We start from the raw sequence: 13,855 nt of genomic DNA on the forward strand, positions 1-13,855 counted from the left end.
ATTGAAATAAGCCCTATGGCCTATTCTTATACCAAATAATATATACAAAAAAAAAAAAATAAGGTAAGTGATAGTGCCATACACCTGGAATTGGCTAATTATCACCGGACAACACCTTCCTTCACTCGTTCGCTAATTTTCACTGTTTATTTCCCCTTGAAATATGCCGTATAATCTATTCTTGTAATGAAAATATCTATAAGAAAGGAAGGGAGAAGCCTAAGTGATATTTACATTCACCTGGAACTACCTAATTTATTATGTATTGTCTAGATTTCCTGCCAATCATTTCATAGCATCTATATTAGCAGCTGTCACCACGCTGACATTGGCAGCATTGCACTCCCCCTAGGCAGACCACCACACTGTATTCAGTTTACTGTCATCTTTCAAGGTGAAAGCACATCGGATTCGCGCCTGTCCAATTCTGCTGCTTTTTAGCCCCATGGAAAGGGCCCTGTGACCTCTACCCCCTACTAAACCTCATGTGGAAAGAGGTAAAGGGCTAAGTGACGACTGTGGAATGTGAACTGGCTAATTTGTCAATGAAAATGATAGACAGTGACTACGATCTTTCTGGTGAGTAAAACAGTGCAAGTGGAAGTGTAAATAATGTGTAAATAATGTGTAGAGAGCAAGTGAAAGCAATGAATGTAAATATAAGTGAACAGTGGAAAATAGTTTCATAAGTTACTGCAAGTGACAGTGCATAACACAGTGTAAATGAAATAGAAATGTAAATAATGTAAATAGAGAATGTAAATAGAAATTTAAGTGAGTAGTAATATAAGAATACGAGTATATATACTAGGAGTAATGAAAGTGAAAGTTTCACTCTAGCATGTATGAATACTATGAGTTATGAAAGTGAAAGTGAAAGTGACAGATTCACTCTCAATGCTAGTATACAGGACGAGAGAGTGAATGCTACATTTTTTACTGAAAGAGAAATTGAATCCCTACAGTGACAATGAACTACTATTACTGGAGGAAACTTATGGATAAAGACTGTAGATATATATAAGTGTTATATAGTAATAGAAATATAAAGTGTGAGTGTTTTTATGAATAATAAATGACAGAACACCAGGCGAACGATCGCAAGTGGGAAGGTCATACGTGCTTGTAATTTTCATTGCTTTCACAGTTTTTTTTTTTTTTAATGGATTCCAAACTATTTGAGAATCATAGAATAGTGTTTCTAGTGATAATATCAGGCTGTGGTAATCATATTACGGGTTGTCGGGAAGTGTAAAGTGGAGACTTCATTACCCAACTTCAGAGGTCTCCACAAGTCCTACGGTACTCGAACAAGGCTCAACAAACATCCCAGGAGAAAGCTGAAGGTATGTGCCATATGGATATTTAATTTTAATATTCTAGGACTAATAACTGATTTTTGGCAAATATTTTTAGAGAGTCTGTCGGAGCGCAAATATGCCTACGAGACACGCAAGTCAAGCAAAAACAACCCCGCGGTTTAGGGGTTAAACTGGTAGGATTCACTGTTGCAGGGGGATTAGTGAATCGTGACTAGTCTTATCTAACTAAATTGGTAGGTTTCACGGTCACAGGGGGACTAGTGAATCGTGACTAGTCTTATAGCCTTTAATGATAACAAGAACCTAGGTGTGAGTGAGAGAGTAGTATTTCGTTAATAACTTTAGAGCTAGGAGTTAATATCCTGACATGGTCGCCAGATGTCACGGGGGGATATGAAATTCAGGATTTAATGCTAATATTACTCGAAAGTAAAGGCAAGGAATTGTCTTATGAAAGTAAAGTAGTGAGTTTTACTTTATGCTGGCTTCACCGATTCTCTAGGGATGAGAATTTTATAAACTTTCTCAACAGTACACAGCAGAGACTATCTGCTCACGAAGACTGTATCATTGGTACTGTTAGCCTCTGAGAAAGTGTGATCTGTACCCCCTAACATTGGTTTACAAAAAAAAAAAAAAAATCTGAGGCAAGCATGTGAATAGGTGTTTTTGACTAATTTTGATATGCTTTAATTCAAATTTCTAAACAGTTTTGCTCTATCACCTCTAGTTTTTTTGCTTTCACATATACCTTTTTTTTTATTATAATGCATATATTTATAATATAATGAGTTTATTTCGTATATTAAAATGGCATATTACACAACGAAACAAAACAGACACAGAACTTTGACAGAACTAAATATTACCATTACTTGGATATAAGCATGTAGACACACCCTAGTACTACAGACAGTCAGAAGTGAGTTTTTTTGGACGATCTGGTGTACTTTGCCTCCGGGATGTCACGCAGGAGCATCCAGCAGAAGTCCCCCATCATGCTGGGGTTCCACTTGCCTTGGTAGTTGCCCTCCATCTTAGTGATATCTTGGTGGAACCTTTCCCCATGTTCGTCACTTACTGCTCCAAGGTTCTGGGGGAAGAAGTTGAGGTGGGAGTGGAGAAAGTGAATCTTGAGAGCCATTCGGCACCCCATATCCTGATAAGCCTGCAACAACTTCTCAATACGCTCTTGGTATTCTAGTGCCTATGTATTACCAAGGAAGCCATGGCAGACTACCTTAAATGCTTCCCATGCTCTCAATTCCTTCAAGTGAGCTTTCCCTTGAATACCTCATCCTTCAGCACCTCCCGAATCTGAGGTCTGATGCAGATGCCCTCCTTGAGCCTTGCAGAACTGAGAGCTGGGAACAGAGTGCACAGATGTTGGAATGCAGCATCATCCTTGTCCATGGCCTTCTTGAAATTCTTCATAAGGCCAAGCTTGATATGAAGAGGGGAAAGAAGCATCTTGTTCATGTCCACCAGAGGATTTTCTTGGGCACTGTGTTTCCCAGGCACGAAAGTGCTCCTAGACCCCCAGTCCTTCTGCGTGTAGTGCTTGACATGTTTGAGCTTGTTGTGGCGTGCGTTTTAAACCAAGTTCCAAGAAAATAGGACAGTAAATGGATTTTTGACGAATATTTTGGGTCTAGGTCTATATGTATACAAGTACATACGTGTATACATGTATATCTCAAAAACTAGAGGTGATGAGTGAAAACGGATTTCGAGTCTGAAATCAGCACCCCAAAATTAGGTTAGAACACCTAATTTCATACTTGCCTCGAATTTTTTGTAAACCAGTGTAATTAATAATAATTATGAACAAGTTCTTGCAGATGCTTAACTCCTGGCTGGCACAACAGATTTAAGTTTTGATACAAAAGAACTGGCCTGAATACCAGTTGTGATTAATATAAGAAGTTTGTGCTAACTAGGGTTAGGAAACTAAATTAAGCTCAATATGGAGAAATTAAACACCATTAACACAGTTAAATGAGCTCAATGAAAAGAACTTTAAATTACAATAAAAATAAATTTACATTACAAGAATCTCAAAGTGAAATCAAAAAGGGAATTCACTGTCACAGGGGGATGTGTGAATTCAAATAACAAAGGAAATACACTCACTCACTCATTCAAAAGCTAAACAAACTTAAGGCTAAGAAAACGAATGAAAATGCTGGTCAGTGGAGGGAATGGAGCTGAAGCTATGAAAGACTGGCCCTCTGTCCATTGAACACCAGCCACTGCTATTTGCTGCTTGTCTGCTACGCTGATCACCGTAGGTGGAAAGATCTGGAAATCGCTGTGCAATGGAGACGCAAGTCTCTATGCTGGGCACAGACGACCCTACTCTCGTGGCGGTTTGAAGCTGACTGACTGAAGTAAGCAAGCTGGGACACAAAGCACAAGAGATGAGCGTGGCTCATCTTAACGGTCGAGAGGCAATGTGAAAAAGATAACCACACAAAAATTTTCGCTCAGTGAAATGCACTGTCTATACAGAAAGACAGTCACTTATGAAACAATGATAAGGGTTTTGAAACTCACTATGATCTGAGTACAAAAGAGAGGCAGTTAAAGGTCTGAGCGAAAATTTACGCTCTCTATCTATCTATCTATTGCCAGACGCCTTAATCCCGTTTGGGGTGGCCACAAACAAATCGCCTCCAAGTCCCCTGCAATTTCACTGCCCTGCTCCCAACTCACACCCCCCTCTCTCATATACCTCTCCACCCCATCCCTCCATCTCATCCTCGGCCTCCCCCTCCCTCTTCCCCCCTCCACCTCACTCACATACACTCTCTTCGTCAGTCTTTCACCCTCCATCCTCTCCACATGGCCAAACCACCTCAGTGTGTTCCTCATAACGCTTCCTATCACATCCACATCCACACCACAACGCTCCTTTACATCCTCATTCGTCAGCCTGTCTCTCCATGTGATTCCACAGGCTCCTCTTAAATAACTCATTTCTACTGCTCTCGCTCTTGACTTGTGTCCTTCCAACAACGTCCAAGCTTCACTTCCATACGTTAGAGTTGGTATCACAATCCTGTCATGTAGTAACTTTTTCACTTCCATGCTCACTTCCCTGTTTCTTATCACTGCTTTCAAAGAACCAGCAACCTTTCTTCCCTGCTGTACCCTTTCAAGCACTTCACCCTCCAAACCTCCATCCTTACTCATCACACTACCCAAGTACTTAAACGTACTCACATTTTCCAGTTCCTCACCATCCAACCTCGCTGTACATTCACTGACTTCACCTCTCTCAAAGACCATCACTTTACTCCCCCCTTCATTCACCTTTAGATTCCGTTTCTTACACACTCTCCCAAACTCATCCACCAAGCCTTGCAGCTCTCCTTCGTCTTCACTCAACAACACAGTATCATCTGCAAACAACAGTACAGGGAGTTTCCAAACACTATCCTCTCTCACCAGGGCCACTCCAACATCCACTACCCTACCTTGTACCTCGTTTATTACCCCATCCATGTACAGATTGAACAACCATGGAGACATGACACATCCCTGTTTCAACCCAACTTTCAGAGAGAAAAATTCACTTCGTTCACCATCCACACGCACTGCAGCCTTCGCACCATTGTACTTACTCTTCACAGCATTCAACAACTTCCCATCTACTCCATATATTCTTAACACTTTCCACAATCCTTGTCTATCCACCCTGTCATATGCTTTCTCCAAATCCATGAAAGCCGCATACAACTTCTTTCCCTTCTCTAAAAACTTTTCCACTAAAGATCTAAGAATGAATATCTGATCTACACAACCTCTTCGCTTCCTAAAGCCTCCCTGTTCTTCTCCAACTAATTTCTCTGTTCTTTCTCTAACTCTGTCAATAAGTATCCTACCATACACTTTTCCTATTATACTAAGAAGACAAATGCCCCTATGATTACCACACACTTCTTTTTCCCCTTTTCTCTTTGTACAAGGGAATAATTATACGTGACTTCCAATCCTCCGGGACTCTACCTTCCTCCCAGGCCAATCTGCACATCTTCCACATCCATTCTACTACTATCTCTCCCCCATGCTTCAGCATTTCACCACACACTCCATCAATTCCTGGGGCTTTCCCCGATTTAACTTTCTTCATTGCTTCCACAACTTCTATCCTACGGATTTCTTCCTGTCTTCTCACCTCCCTCCTTCTCCCAGCCATTCCCCAGCCACTTATACTCGCATTACTTCCATCCTCTATGTTCAACAGTTCCTTAAAGTGTTCTTTCCATCTGCTCACTTTTTCTCCCTTCTCCACTAGTAATCTACCATTTTTATCTGTCACTCCCCTGCTAACTTCACTTCCACCCTGTCTTACTCTTTTCACCTCTTTCCAGAACATTTTCTTACAGTCCCTCCACTTTACACTCAAATTCCCTCCAAATTCCTCATCCACTCTCTTATTAATCTTTTCACCTCTCTCTTTCTTTCTACATATAACTCTCTCTTCCGCCTCTCAACTTCTTCCACGCCCCTATTTCTCATCCATTCATTGTTTGCTTTCTTCTTTTGTGCCACAGCCTGTCTCACCTCTTCAGTCCACCACGCTGTTCCTTGCACCCCCCTCCGTCTTCTCTTCCTTCCACACACCACATCACATGCTGCACATATTACTTCTGTAAATATCTTACACACATCTTCCACGTCTCCCATCTGCTGCAATTCATATTTGCCCAATCGTTCCTCCACTTCTCTCTTATACTCTGCCTTTTTCTCATCCTCTTGTAACCTTTCCACTCTCCTTGCAACTACTCCTTCCTCTCGTCTTTCCCTTCTTCTATTCCTCCATCTTACTTGAATCCTAATTCTGGCCACCACCAAGTAGTGGTCAGAAAGTCCACCCCCCCCAACCTCTATAAGCTCTTGCATCCTTTACATATCTTCGCATCCTTTCATCCACACACACATAATCAATCATTGCCTTCCTTTCATTCAGTTCACCACCCACCCTTCTCATCACTCGCCATGTATACCTGTGGATCATTTTATGCCTGAAGAGGGTATTGGCTATCACCAACCCCCTCCCAGCACAAATGTCCACTAACGCACTCCCGTTCTCATCTATCTCAGCAGGCACACCCCACTCACTAACTATTCCATCCACCTTCACATTCCCAACTTTACCATTCATATCACCGCATTTACGCATTTCAATGAAATTCGGATGTTCCTTTATATGATACCAATACACTGTCGCGAATTAATTCGTGAAAGGGGTGGAGTCAGCAGATGGGCAGAAGGGTGAGACAAGTTGTATCATCCTCACTCACTTCTGAATTTATCGCTGAAAATCGGGAGCTTGCTCACACTTCTGCACCCTCGTTTTTAATACTATGGCTCTTAGAGATTAAATTTCTTTTTAGGCAGCCACTACAAAATAATGAACTTTCGATAATATGGACTGATGAAGGAGCAGGTGGATTTGTTCGCAGATTAAGGTGATAGATTTAGTGGTTTATAGGGAAATGCTTAGTATACTTCTCTTGCCGGAACAGAAGAAAGTTTTCAAATTGTGTTCAGAAATTGACGAGCATAAAGATAATCCTTGAATAAACACTGAGTCCAATATATAAAAAAGGGTTTAAACCAAGACTTTAGGTTTTTGAGTTATAAGGGATAAATGGGTTGACATTCTCTTATACCTATCACAGGTAATTAGGTGTGCTGAAGGAGGTTGGAGGAACATAATCAGACCTTTGATGAGGGTAGCAGAGCAGGTGTAAGTGTAAAATGTTTGATTAGCTAGGTCACCTGTCTCTCTGGGTTTGCTTAGTCAGGATTAGAGTCACGTTGGTCTTAAATATAACTGGTAGGCACAAAGAGGTTATCCCTTTCATTTTCTAAGGATGCATTAAGGTAATTTACTCAGGCCGCCATAAGACGATGTTCTTCAGCTGAGGGAAATTCCAGTTATTTGAGGTTTGGAAAATAACGTGATTAACCTCACAGCTGAATGAAAGGGTCTCTGTTTGGTTTGAATAAAATGCTTTTATGTGTCCATGGTAGTAGTTGTAATAGTAGAGTAGTAGTAGTAATAGTACTGTAGAAGTTGTAGTAGTAGTAGTACCAGCAGCAGCAGTAGTAGTAGCAATAGAAGTAGTGGTAGAGTAGTGTTAGTAATAGTAGTAGTCGTAGTAGTAGTTGCAACCCCATACTCCTATGAAACGTGAAGCTGGTGGACTGGAGGCTGAACTTTCGCCCATTCTGCACTCCATCAACATCCTCTTGGGAGACTGGGAGAAATTTGAGGGACATTTGTATAACTAGGCAGTTCAGCTTCCTGGTTCTATCAATGCCACCACATGAAGGCGTCCCTTTCCTGCGCCATAATAGTGAAGGGGCTATGTAACTTGTGTAGGGGTGGCTGCAGAATTTGGCCATCTGGATAATCTGTTCTCAGTTGTATATTATGGAACGCTGTGAGACAAGATTTTATTTAATGACTGGTAAATATTAATAGCTGGTTTAACACTGGCAATAGGCGACTGCTGCATCATGTGCGTCTAGATTTCCTGTTAAAAATGTATAGTTGAGCAATTAGGCTTGAAATATTGTAGTAAAGGAATAATAAAGGAATAATATTAAGTATTTTGATATGACTGGTAAGTTTTAAAGGGCGGGTGTAGATGATGTAAAGCAGATATACAAGATGCAGTTTATGATGACGTACGGTAAGTCGAAAAATGCATGTGCACGTTAAGGGATGGTAAGTATCAAAGAAAGTGTGTTCTACAAGAGGTAATTTATTAATCAATTGTAAGTTTAATAAGCAGGTATAGATGCTAATATTACTGGAAAAGTAGTAAGAAAAGTGTAGAAGACATAACTTAAGTGGTTGGTTTCAGCGTGCAGGTGCTTAGTAAAGTTTCACAAGACGAAGAGGTTATTACGTGGTAAGTTTTAAAATGCAGGTGTAAAATATGTAATTCATAAAGGGACTGCAAGCACACATGCCAGCCTTACTACCTGTGTACAGACGTTTATTTACAAATTTAATGATTTACAAAACATACAATCAAGGGCCTCTCGGGACTAGGACTTCTTTTTTTCAGGAAAGACAAGGAAAGTGTAGAATATCCCCATGCCTCTTGTTCTTCCTTTCCCCCAAAAATCCTTGCTACAAGAAAAGAATGATCACAAGCTATTTTTATATTTACGAAAATAAATTGATCGTAGGGTTTGCCATGGAACTATATACAGCCAGACTCATCTAAAAAAAAAAAAAAGTGACGCGTTTTGCATCTGAACGAGTCCAGCGCCAGACGATTTTATGAAACCCAGGGAAAGTTTATCGTTCTGTAAGAATGAATAGAGGCAGCATCCATCCCCTTCAGTTCGAAAAATCTCTCCTGAGTAGAATAAAATCGTCTGAAGGTATTAATATAAATAATACGTCATGTGCGTGAGGCGATTGTATATATATATATATATATATATATATATATATATATATATATATATATATATATATATATATATATATATATAGGTGTTTCAGTTATTATACTTATTCAGGAACCACTGGGCCAGTCCATTGTTCCTCTACCCCTTCAGTCCGAGAACGTCTTTACATTTTATGCTGGCTTCCATTACACAATTACTTCAGCTTAGGATTTGCCTCTTGGACTGAAAGGGATAAGTAGTCTTGGCCTGAAGCTTTTATATACTTAGTAGTGCTCGCATTTATATTAGATAATTCATAGATAATTGGCACATAGAAGAAACTTTTAAAAATTAAAAAAGAAAAAAAACTTGGACTGGTCTATGGGTGACTTGATTATACTAGGATCAGTTTACCTTGGTGCCTAAGCCCCGCCCCACACGCCCCGCCCCCTCCACTTTGTCATCACTGATTAGTTAAACACGTGCACTGTTGTCCACCAGATGATCAGAAAAGTGATCTGCAGTGTGAAAGGACGCGAGTACGAACAATCTGATCATTTGAATATCGTTAAAGCAGACTACTGATATTCCAGCAGTCATAAAATTATCCCTGCTTAAACTATAATACCAGCCCTCTGTGAAACAGCCATAGCAATATGGACAGTGGGCAGTAGTGCCGAAATGGTAACTGGTGAAGGACTGCGGCATATGGGACTTCTGGGTCTCAGGGAACGGGGGTGTAAGGGTATAGCCAGAGTCGGATACATATCAGTCATGAAAGGGGCGGGGTTTACTTGTCAAGACAAATTGATTCTCGTATAGGTGATTTTCCATATTTATCATTGCTTTTCCATATTTTCATTCCATTTAGAAAGACATGCTTTAGATTTATGCTTATATTTTTTGCATAGACCCTTGAGATTTTGAGATTAGAAGGCTAAATTAACCCGCATATATGCATTATTAGTGATTTAGATCATTTTGAAATCTGCTGTCAAGTTGGAGGTAATGCAGTCGCCATTTAGAATTTAGAATATCCGCACATTTTTAATTCTTACCTTTTTTCTCCATTTTTTTCTTCCCTGGACCTCAGTGGCACCATTGGATATAGAAGGTAAAGAGTCTGTGGTGGTGGTGGTGTGTGTGTGAGGGAAAGTGGGAAAGTGAGTGGGTGGAAAAGTGAGAGAGTGAGTTAATTACCTCTTTGTGTACAGTTTGAAGGGGAGTGTATGGGAGGCCCTATTCTTTGTTCTCTCTCTCTCTCTCTCTCTCTCCTCTGGAAATCATTTTCATTATATTAATACCACCCAGTCATTAATGTTAAGCTGAATTAGCAGATTGCAGATTGACTGGAGAGAGAGAGAGAGAGAGAGAGAGAGAGAGAGAGAGAGCACCCAGTAACCCGTTTTCCTCTTTTACTATTTTTTTTCTCGACCACTTCTTTACTCTTTCTTAGCTTTTTCACCGCGATGACGTCTTTTGTCTTATTCTTACTACCTCAAGACCATTATATTTAACCTGGGGGTAACCTTTCGCTTTTGAGAGGTTCAAAACAGCCTTCCAGTAAATTCCTGCTCTGAAGAGGGATTCCTTCACGTGGCGGCACCGATATAACCGGACGGTGGAGTTATCCTCTCGTACACACGTCCGTTATTCCTCTTACTGTCCCTCTTATGGAGTATGTTGAGCCTGTAGTCCATGGGGTTCACGTTTAGATGAGCATGGGCCTACTAGTATTATTACTACCACTACTACTCCTACTACTACTACTACTGTTACTGCTACTGCCATGAAAGATCACTCCTAAGCTAACTTATAACAGTCACGTGACTGCGAGCACTTAGAAAAAAAGACGTCGACGAGGTGAAAGGCTAAATTCGCTCTTTTTCCCTGACTCTAAATCCTCATTCTTCGTCAGTGTAATTTCCACTCACTTCGTCACTCAATGTTCCTCCTTAATTTCCTCTCTCTCTCTCTCTCTCTCTCTCTCTCTCTCTCTCTCAAACATTCTTTCTCTTACTTCCACTTTCTCCCTTTTTGACCCTCTCTCGCTCTTACTCCATCACTTACTCCCAGTCTTACTCTTCCACTCTTGATACCTCCCTCCCACTCACTCTTACTCTTCCACACTCCCTCATCTTTCACTTGGGCTTACTCACACACACTCTTAATATCCTTCGCACTTATCCTTGCCCGCAGTAGGTTCCCCCTTTCACTCTCATTCCTTCGCTCACTCCTACTCTCTCCCAATCTAAATACTTCTCCCACATTCACTCTCATTACCTCATTTACTTCCATTCTGTATTCCTTTACTACCACATTCTCTCTCTCTCCCGCATTCAATTCCTCCCTATCTAATTTCTCATTCACATTCACTATCTCTCTTGATAACTCCCTCATTCTCCATACACTTTCTCCCTTACACTTTTACTTACTCTCATTGTTTCTACTCCCTAATCCCCACTCCTATTCAGGTTCATTCTCTCTCCCACCTCTCTCTCCCACCCCAGCTCACTCCACTCTTTTACTATTCCTCTCTCACTCTCACTGCCACTTCCCCGCCCTCCCCCCTTCACTCTCACTGCCACTTACCCGTCCTCCCCTTCACACTCACTCCCTTACTCCTCCCCTCCTACTCTCGCTCCCCCACTCCCTTCCTCCCACTCCCACTCCCCTACACACCCACCACCACCACACAATCGGTCCTCTTGCACTCTGTTCTGTCCATGCAATAATCACGTAAATAAGCAATCAAGCCAGCTTTATAAACAACTGCCATGCGATGAGCGCAGCGCAGCTTTCACACTGCATGACTGGTGGTGGATCCTCCTGGAGGGGGGAGTGCTTTTTATATTTTATATTTTCGTGGTGCATGAAGAAGAAAACTGAGCTGTTGAGTGACAGAAAGGTCCCCCATCTTTTCTTCTCGCTTGCCCGGCTCTGCTCATTGTTATATGTAAAGTGATTTATGTGTAACACTTAAAGAAGTAAGGAGTAGGCTGCACCATGATATCCGATGTCTTGCAAAGCATGTGGAGGCAAAACATGTGGAAGGAGCCTTTGACAATTGTACAAATTTCAAACCTTGGGTCCTGCACGTCCCCACCTTTTCCGGATCCGCCCCTGCATGCTGGTATCGTAAGGCCGTATTATTAACACTGAGAGTGCGAATGGGAAGGCTAGTCCAACATTATAAAGGGTACTTCATGCAACAGTTGTGAGCAATAGACGTGGTTAGCTTGCATGCCAGGTGACAGAGCGCATCCAGTAGTAAGGTAGAAAGTTAAACTTACTGTTTACTGTCATGATGGGTTGCGCAAATGACTGACGGAAGTTGGTGCATGCCTACACCTTTGCCAATGAAATACTACGGTCATTATACGAGTCTGTTATATAAAAGCCCCAGTCAAAGGCTACACTGTGCTCAGCTCGTGTCCTCATTTCGGTCTAGTCAAAGAGGCTTAAACTAAAAATATATCAGTTATATTTCCAGCTTGAATAGAAAGGAAGTTACTTTTCTTATGACTAATACGTTAGGTATTGCAGCTGTTGCTACACACCGTAATTTGTGAGGACACCACCCACACACAGTACAGAACATTCCTAACCATCAGCCTCCCTTCACATTAAGGAAAGAACAAACCCTTAAAACACTAATGTAGGCACTATTTCCCTTGCCAGCCTCCAGCCGCTTCACTTTTATGTGTAGGCTGCAGATACAAGAACAACAACAACTTTAGGTGTTCTACAAATGTCTCTCCACTTTTGACGATCCTTCCGTGTCATACCATCAAATATATGGTATCGCAGTACCCTCTTTAGAATGATGGATGATGAAGGAAAGAAAAATAAAATGACAGCTTGTTAGGTAAGGACATACTGAGGGATATGAAGAGAACTATTCAGTGAGATGACGAGCTGAACATAGTTTCCGTACTGATCAAGGTGTCACTGGACTGTAATCTCGCTGGCTTTGGACATTTCGTAGCACCTCTTGCTCAGCGATTTTTCCCCATTAGGCTTTAGTATTCTGTTGTATATTACGAATGGAAATTTTTTTTTTAAAAGAGAGACAAGCATCGTAATATATATATATATATATATATATATATATATATATATATATATATATACAGTATATATATATATATATATATATATATATATATATATATATATATATATATATATATATATAAATCATGCTAAATAAATTCGCTAAGGAAGACGTGCTACCAAGAGTCAACGAGAATACGTGGAAGTATGTGTATATATATATGTTTTTAACCTCGTGGCTAGAGCAGGAAGGGGCTTGCTGCAGAACTTGAACCACTTTGCATTATTACGTCCTTCACTACAGTGACATTATGTTTATGGAAATCTTTCGTGGTGAAGTGTGTTAGTTTTAAACTCTGCACTGCGAGAGGTTTCCATTTCCATCCTAAAAATAATCATAGTATTGAATGGATTATGTATTTATGTATTATTAACCTCCTGAATCAAGTGACTTGTTCTGTTGGCTTATTTTTGTTACCACCAGGCGATGTTATTCATCTTAGGGAAGATATAATTTAGCCATGAGAGTCAGTGTGGCTATGTCTAACCTCGTCTAGTTTGACGAGTTTCTCCTAAGCTGGATAAAATCGTCTTGATGAGAGAAAAATGAAGTGAACAATACGTCACTTGAGTGAAGAGATAATAGTATTTATTGTTACATAGAGGCTGTACTGCGCATGCTTATTGTATTGTTATATTTTCTTGTTGGTGACGCATGTTAGTGAATTTTGGATGCAATGTCGTTGTAGTATTTTGTTTTTGCAGTGTATGAAAGTAAATATTATAGTTGTTGTATTTTACGTTATTACTGGAGTATGTAATATATGTGAAGGTTTACATAGTTTTCATGTTATGTTTACTGTACGTATATAGAGGAATTTAAAGTATTCAATGTTTATTTGGTATTTTATATTGTTTGTCGAAGATTGAAAGTGTTCATAGTTCTCATGTTGTATCTGACGTTCTTCTTAGATGTGAAAGTATTTGTAGCGGTCATGTTGTATTTAATGTTGTGTTTGGAGGATTAAAAAGAATTTAGAGTTCCATGATGTGTC

General features: G+C 40.4%; 1 protein-coding gene across 1 annotated transcript in view; it reads left to right on the plus strand.

Moving 5' to 3' along the window:
- The window catches only part of LOC145416430 (uncharacterized), a 657,995-nt gene that overhangs the window by 154,967 nt on the left and 489,173 nt on the right, over positions 1-13,855 (plus strand). Inside the window, exon 3 of the mRNA XM_080285378.1 lies at positions 9,838-9,858. Within this exon, the coding sequence (XP_080141504.1) occupies positions 9,838-9,858 (21 nt within the window). The remainder of the gene's footprint in view (positions 1-9,837; positions 9,859-13,855) is intronic.

The sequence above is a fragment of the Coenobita brevimanus genome, chromosome 106 (assembly GCF_032717465.1).
Source record: "Coenobita brevimanus isolate Jiangsu-jjx chromosome 106, ASM3271746v2, whole genome shotgun sequence".
Classification (NCBI taxonomy): Eukaryota; Metazoa; Arthropoda; class Malacostraca; order Decapoda; family Coenobitidae; genus Coenobita; species Coenobita brevimanus.